General features: G+C 49.5%; 1 protein-coding gene across 1 annotated transcript; it reads left to right on the forward strand.

Annotated features, from left to right (window-relative positions):
* Positions 1 to 5,337: 5,337 nt before the first annotated feature.
* Positions 5,338 to 6,126, forward strand: KCNE5 (potassium voltage-gated channel subfamily E regulatory subunit 5). The gene has a single exon (XM_075132508.1). The coding sequence runs from the start codon at positions 5,619 to 5,621 to the stop codon at positions 6,066 to 6,068; it is 450 nt and encodes a 149-aa protein (XP_074988609.1). The 5' UTR covers positions 5,338 to 5,618; the 3' UTR covers positions 6,069 to 6,126.
* Positions 6,127 to 8,077: the final 1,951 nt, after the last annotated feature.

An 8,077-nucleotide genomic window follows, 5' to 3' on the forward strand; every position in this document is an offset into this window, starting at 1 on the left:
CTGCTGAATAATGCGTGTGGTGGTTAATGTGCTCCTAATTGCCAAAGTGAGCTGAGCGGGCTCCATGCTTGCCGTGGTATGGCGTCCGCACAGAAAAAAGGCGCGGAACGATTGTCTGCCGTTGCTCTGACGGAGGGAGGGGCGACTGACGACACGGCTTACAGGGTTGGCTTCAGGGAGCTAAAATCAACAAAGGGGGTGCCTGTACATCAAGGAGTATTTCAGGCAGGACTGCACGGAGGGTTCCAATAAGAAATGGTGCACCTAAGTTATCGTTGTTATTGGAACAAGGAGGTTAGCCTGGCCTCTGATTGATACATGGCTAGATTTACCTCGCTGCACCTTCTCTGTGAGTGACTGCAGTGTGACCTAGAGGAATGAGTCCCCTAGACAGGGGAGGAGGCAAATGAGTACAAAACAAATCTGGTCTATTTCTTGTTTTGACCCACTCCATCTATCTTTTACATCTTTGGCTGGCAGCAGACGGTGCAGAAGGACTGCATGCCATCCACATCTCATGGCTGCTTGGCAGAAGATGGTACAGTACGCCTGCTAGCCATCCCCATCTCTTGCCTGCCTGGCAGAAGATGGTGCAATACGACTGCTAGCAATCCTCATCTCTTGCCTGCCTGGCAGAAGATGGTACAGTACGACTGCTAGCAGTCCGTATCGCCTGCCTGCTCACCATAAGACGGTTCAATAGGACTGACTGCAGGACTAAAGAGAATGACCTGGTCAAGTCACTCCAAATTTAGTCCCTGCGCCCATGTCTGCCCAGGCGCTCCCAGCCGACGCGGCCAGGAGCACCTCGGACACGATGAGGACGACTACCAATCGTATTGCACCGTCTGCTGCCAGAAGGCAAGGGGTTGCTGCTACTGTGCAGCAAAGCCGTACCGCGTCTGCCAGCACCCAGGAGACATAGGGTGACGGTTACCTGAGCGGGCTCCATGCTTGCCGTGGTATGGCGTCTGCACAGGTAACTCAGGAAAAAAGGCGCGAAATGATTGTCTGCCCTTGCTTTCACGGGGGGAGGGAGGGAACGGGAGGCTGACGATATGTACCCAGAACCACCCGCGACAATGTTTTAGCCCCATCAGGCATTGGGATCTCAACCCAGAATTCCAATGGGCAGCGGAGACTGCGGGAACTGTGGGATAGCTACCCACAGTGCAACGCTCCGGAAGTCGACGCTTGCCTCGGTACTGTGGAAGCGCTCCGCCGAGTTAATGCACTTAATGCACTTAGAGCATTTACTGTGGGGACACACACACTCGAATTTATAAAACCGATTTCTAAAAAACCGACTTCTATAAATTCGACCTTATTCCGTAGTGTAGACATACCCTAAGGTGCCACAAGTACTCCTTTTCTTTTTGCGAATACAGACTAACACGGCTGTTACTCTGAAACCTGTCATCTGCTACAGAGGCTGATTTAAGCGATAGGTTACATACCACAGTTAGTTCTTCAATTTCACATTGGAGTTCCTTCAGAACTCTTGAGTGAATGCCAACTGGTCCTAGTGACTTATTACTGTTTAATTATCAATTTGTTTCAAAACCTCTTCTACTGACACCTCAATCTGGGACAGTTCCTGAGATTTATCACCTAAAAAGAATGGCTCAGGTGTGGGAATCTCCTTCACGTCCTCTGCAGTGAAAAGCAATGCAAAGAATTCATTTAGCTTCTCCACAACAGCCTTCTCTTCCTTGAGTGCTCCTTTAGCACCTTAATCATCTAGTGGCCCCACTGATTGTTTGGTAGTCTTCCTGCTTCTGATGTATTTTTAAAAAAAATTGTTTTTGTATCTTTTGCTCTTCAAATTCTTTTTTGGCCTGCATTATACTTTTACAATTGACTTGACAGAGTTTATGCTCCTTTCTATTTTCCTCAGTAAGATTTGACTTCCAATTTTTAAACAATGTCCTTTTGCCTCTGCCTCTTTTACTCAGCTGTTTAGCCACTGCTCAGGTTCCCTGTGCCTGCCCAGCTCTTTGCAACTGCTTGCTTGCCCACTTTTCCCTCTTCCTCCGCTGCCCTGCAACCACTGTGCTCTAGGGGCTTGTTTACACAGGGAAATTTATAGGCATAGCTTGTCCAGAATAACTACTCTGCTATAGCCATGGAGATAAGGTCTCATATGCCTACTGTTTAACCAAGATTTCGACTTTGCACAAAAAGAGTTGACTGAGCACACTGATGAGAACTCATGTTTAACAAACATATTGAGAACTACCTAATCAACAGGTTTTAGTGGGCTGGGGTCTGCATTTTTATAGCAACCTGCTTTGCAGTAAAATGATCCTGTCTTGCCACTTAAGGAAGCCTCCAGCTTGGATCTACATTTACACTAGACACTAAACAATCTTTGCTAATTAAAATGGAGCTTCCCATAAAAGCAAGTAAAGAAACCAGATGGTGTCAAGTTCATATTTGCCCAAGCAAGGAGTGTAAGAGGAATGGTTATACAATATGGCTCAGCTGTCACACCCTATTGAGGAGTGTGCCCCAGAGTGGCACAAACCTAAATGGTTGATCTGCCCGCTGGATGGATTTTTCTTTCCTATGGAGCAAGGCTGTGCGTTTAAGTGAAGCTTGGATGGGTAGACATTAGAGTTGCATGACTAAGGAGGAGGGATTTCCCCATTTAAAATACTGGTAGGATAACCATATGTCCCATTTTGGCCAGGACAGTCCCTTTTTTAAGCCCTGTCCCAGCCATCCCAACTTCTTTGGGAAAAGTGGGCATTTGTCCCATTTTCTCTTGCCAACTTAATCAGTTGGCACGAGCAAACAGGACAAATGCCCACTTCTGTCAAAAAAGTGGGGTGCGGTGCAAAGAAATATGGGGGGGGAACGAGCAGCTATGCCAGCCCCCCTCAGGAGGGAGCCAGGCCTCGGGCAGGGGGGGAGACAGGGCTCAATTGAGCAGCGATCCCAGCCGTGCGGGGGGTGGGGGTCGGGAGCAGGCAGGGCTTGGGCAAGCAGCTCAGCCAGCCAGCCCCACACTATGTCCCATTTTTCCTTTTTGGAAATATGGTCACTCTAAATACTGGCCTTTTTTTCCTTTTTCCAAAGAAGAAAACCACAGAACCATTATTACTGAAAGTCTTAACAGCAGTGCCTAGTTTGCCCAATAGGTATCAGAGGCCCACCCATGGTAGAAAAGGAAGTGTGTTAGCATCTGAGCTGCCTAAATTGTTTGGCACCAGGCTTGAGAATGGATGGTTCAGTAAGTCAGTAAAATCGCGGCAATCTGAAATGGAAAAAAAGCCCCAAGGCCATCTAGTCCACTCCCTGCCAGGACAGGATTGCTTCCCCTCCATCCACCACTGTGTTTGGAGGGCTTTTTCAAAAAGACTTGATACAACATTACTGCCCATAGGTTAATCCAAAAGTTCAGGCCTCACCACTATCAAGTCTGGTCTAATAATATTCAGCTTCTGTTCTTCCTTTCTTATATCAATAAAGTTAGTTCTAGATCTAGCCCCTTGAAAAGACACAGCCTGAAAAAGCTCCTTTGTAGTCTCATGAAGAAAAGTAACTTGTTTTTTTTAAAAGGCAAAGCTAATGAGACTGGTCAGAGAAAATGCTGAACTTTGCCTTGTGTCTCCTCAAATGAATCTCAGATCTTGTTTTTCAAGTCAAGACACAGAATGCATCTACTAGCAGACACCATTAGCCTTTTGCTCTCCAAATTGTTACTCTTCTAAACTGAGCAGTCCCCCACTTTAACAAAATCTTGCTACAGGAGTCTGGCAGAACCATGCGATTGAACATTTTATTCATCCAATATACCTTACAGACATTAATTAATTAATCCTCAGAATTCACTCTGAGGGAGGCAAAGTATTGTTATCCCCATTTTACAATGGGCACACCGAAACACAAAAGAACTTCTACAACAGGGGTGGGCAAACTTTTTGGGCCAAGGACCACATCTGAGTGGGGAAATTGTATGCCGGGCCGGGGCAGGGGTGCTGGAGTGAGTGCGGGATGCGGAAGTGGGTGCGGTGTGCAGGAATGGGCTCAGGGCAAGGGATTGGGGCAGAGGAGGGGTGCAGGGTGCAGCAGGGGGCTCAGGGCAGGGGATTGGGACACAAGAGGGGTGTGAGGTACAGGCAGGGAGTTGGGGGGCAGGGTACAGGAGGGGTTCGGGATCCAGCCCGGCGCCGCTTACCTAAAGCAGCTCTGGGGTGGTAGCGGTGCACACCAGGGCCAGGGCAGGCTCCCTGCCTGCCTGTGCTGGCCCCACGTCACGTCACGCCACTTCGGGAAGTGGTTGCGCAGCCCCTGGGGCAGCACCACAGGGCTCTGCATGCTGCCCTTGTCACGCCTCCAGGTACCTTCCCCGAAGCTCCCATTGGCCATGGTTCCCTGTTCCCTGGGGGGCGGTGCCTGGAGGCAATGGCAATGCATGGAGCCCTCTGCCCCTCCTGGGCCCCAGGGATGTGGTGCCAGCCGCTTCTGAGAGCTGCGCAGGGCCTGCAGCACCACGGGGGGCAATCCTGTGGGCTGGATCCAAAGCCCTGACAAGCCAGATCCAGCCCACGGGCCATAGTTTGCCCACCCCTGTTCTACATTAAGGAAACTTACTCCAGCACAACTACATAAATGTAGTTGCAACAGAGCAGATCCCAAATGTAGGTGGGCTACCCAGGTGCCTCTTAATCCATTTCACTTTAATTTTCACATGGGGACGGTTCTTCTACCTCCCTGATTCCCTGACTGACACATGCCACTGCCTCCCTCATCAACACATGCACTAGATATAAAAAACACGACTAAATTTAAGTAGGATGGGGAAATGCTTCCACTACTGATGACTGACCCTCTTCCCATAAGGTGCAGAGCATCAACTTCTATCAGTGGTTAACAGTGTCCTAGATGGAAGATGCTAGTTCCCTGGCAGGGGCAGCCCCTTTATTAATACTCTCATAAAAAGCAGCCAACTGTGCTTTTGCTGGAAATTCAATGGTAGGAATAATCCCAGAGTAAAGCTGCAAATCAGAGTTCAGTTTTTACAGCCAACCGCAGGTAGGAAGGGGTTTCTGACTAAGTCCCTAACTACAGCTTCTTAAACTGGACACCCTGAGAACTCTCAGTCTCTCTAAAACGTGAGAGTCTCTCTCTTTAGGCAGCCAGATGCTCTCATCATTTTAGCTGCGATTTCCGCATTTAACCTTGAAATATGCAACATTTTATCCCTTTGCCTGCCAGATTAAAGGTAAAGGGCCCCTTAATCTAGCCAACAGAAACTAGTGGCTGAAAGATGAAGTCAGCGAAATTCAAACTGGCAATAAAATTCAGCTACTTAACGCTGAGTGAGGGCAATTAACCATGGGAACAGATCAGGGAGGGATGTAGCAAATTCTCCACCTCGGAGAGGCTTTAAATCAAGCTGGGAAGTCTCTCGCTGAGATACGCTTCAACCCCGCACGAATCCTTGCTCCAATCCCGTGTCTGTGTTGCACAGGTCAGACTGGGGAAACAACGCGGTCCCTTTGCGATCTCCCTCTGCTAGGGCGGCTGAAAAGCACAGTTCTGTTTCCGGGACATAAACAAGGCTTAGGGCAGCGGTTCTGCCCGCCCGGCTGCCGGGAACATCTCCACTTATGGAGCAGAAGAGCCCCGCGGTGGGCGGGGGAAGCTGGGTTAAAGCCTCCCCGCAGCACAAAGCGGCCAGGCGCCGCGGCAGGAGGCGAAGCGCCGCGTGCAGCCGGCTGCAGACTCCCTCCAGGGCCGCATTCATTGCGGGGAAGCCGGGCCAGCGGCTGCCCCTCGCCATGAACTGCAGCGAGGCGCTGCGCCTGCGGACCCTGCTCAGCCACCTGCTGCGGCAGCTGCCCGGCGGGGCCAACGCCAGCCGCGGGGCCGCCGCGCCGGCGGGGGACGACGCCTACCTCTACATCCTGCTCATCATGATCTTCTACGGCTGCCTGGCGGGCGGGCTGATCCTGGCCTACACCCGCTCCCGCAAGCGCGAGTCCAAGCACGACCCCTACCACCTCTACATCGAGCGCGACTGGAGCGGGCGGCCCGAGGGCGCCGACCAGCCGCTGTGAGCCCCGGGCCGGGCCGCGGAGCGAGCTCAGGGGCTCGCGCCCAGACCCCAGCAGCGAGCCCCTGATGGCCCGCAGCCGGGCTGCTCGCCAGAGAGCGGCCACGGACCCCCCACCGCGTCCCCGGGGAGAAGGCGGGGGCCGCGGGAAGAAGAAAATCTACTTGAGCCTGAGGTAACCTGAGACCCTCCCCGCTTCGGCGCCCCAGCGAGCCGGAGTGAGCGCGCGCGCCCGCCCGGAGCGCCTGGGCCAGGCGTGGGGTGGAAACAGCGCCCCCTGCCGGCAGCGCTCGCCGCTAAAGCCGGCCAGCCGGACCCAGCCTGACTCCAGACAAAGGCAACCCCGGAGACTCCTTTTGCGTGAGAGGCAAAAGAGCAAATAACGCGAACAGACGTCGATGAAGAGGGGTTTAGGTTTTAAACATTGTTTTCAGAACTGGTATTTTCTGTAAGGAAGGACGTCTCTAAAGACCTAGACGGTATCTCTGGGAGAGCAAAGCTGAGGGTACACACAGGGATCGCCCTGAGCAGCCATTCATAGAATATCAGGGGTGGAAGGGACCTCAGGAGGTCATCTAGTCCAACCCCCTGCTCAAAGCAGGACCAATCGCCAACTAAATCATCCCAGCCAGGGCTTTGCAAAGCCTGACCTTAAAAACCTCTAAGGAAGGAGATTCCACCACCTCCCTAGGTGTAACCCATTCCAGTGCTTCATCACCCTCCTAGTGAAAAAGTTTTTCCTAACATCCAACCTAAACCTCCCCCAATTCCACATAAATTAGATCAAAAGGCAAGATACAAATAAAAGGACAATTTTCCAAAGCACTAATGGGAGTTAGGTGTCCAATGCCAGTTGACTTTCTGATTTCCCTGGGATCCATTTGTGTAACCTCATTCCAAGAAACTGATTAGCTTTTTTACTGTCACCAATGACAGGTCAGAGATGAGACCCAAACCTGCCATGAGCTCTGTGCAGGCCAGTCCCTGTGTCCACCCAGGGTTCATTACAGGATGGGGGGCTAAGGCAGGAAGCAGAATTTTCTTTTGAACTTCTCCTTTTATTTGAACTTAATCAGTCTAAATCTCAACTATACTTAACTATATTTGAGTTTCAGATGTATTTAGCATTCTTCAATAGAGACATTACTACAAGCTATGTAGCTAGGTGAACAGGAAGAAATCAAAATTGGCAAGTGTTTTGGCTAAACATCAAATCAAATTTGGCCCAAAACAAAGTATCTGAAATTCAGCTCAACTCCAGTAAGAACCTTATACGTAATGAACTACTCTGTGGGAATTAAGCCTTTGTCAACATTGTATACATCACCAAGTAGCTACTGAGATAAAAAAACAGATTGTGTAATGCAAAAGGTTTATCTTGTAACATGGTTGTCCTTTAACAATTGGGACTGATTTGCATTCATTTTCTACTATATCTCTAGATATTTTTCTTTTGCTCAAATGTTTTCAAGCATTATATAGGATAAGGTATTTCTCTTTAGATGTGCTAGTCCTATTCAATTTTATCTGAACTAAAAATGCTGTTACTGAAAAATTGCTTTGATCAATTTTTAAATGCAACGGTTTCTAAAGACACTCACAATAACTTAAATTACATGAAAATTATCTGTTTCTTTGTAACATCTAGCCCTATAACACTATGATTAAAAGACTTAAGTGCATTAAGACTGCATACAGTACTTTTTAAAAAAATATAGCAAATGAGGCCTGTCCCTCTGTGACATTCCTCAGGGTACAATCTGGATTGTTGGACAGCTGCATTCCTTTGAAAATCCAACTTGGGGTGCCTTTTATACCACTCTGCTGTAAAAACATCCACTCCTGGACTGTTCACACACAGCCGCTAGCATGCAAAATCACTTCCAGCTACGTTACATAAATGCTCTGCCAGCTGCTCATGAATTATGTCAGGGAAACACCAGCAAATTCCAAATTCCAGCCTTGTCCCCCAGAAATGTGCCTCTTGTATTGCCCAGCATCTGCTGCACAAAG

This window comes from Caretta caretta, chromosome 9 (assembly GCF_965140235.1).
Source record: "Caretta caretta isolate rCarCar2 chromosome 9, rCarCar1.hap1, whole genome shotgun sequence".
In the NCBI taxonomy this organism is placed as follows: Eukaryota; Metazoa; Chordata; order Testudines; family Cheloniidae; genus Caretta; species Caretta caretta.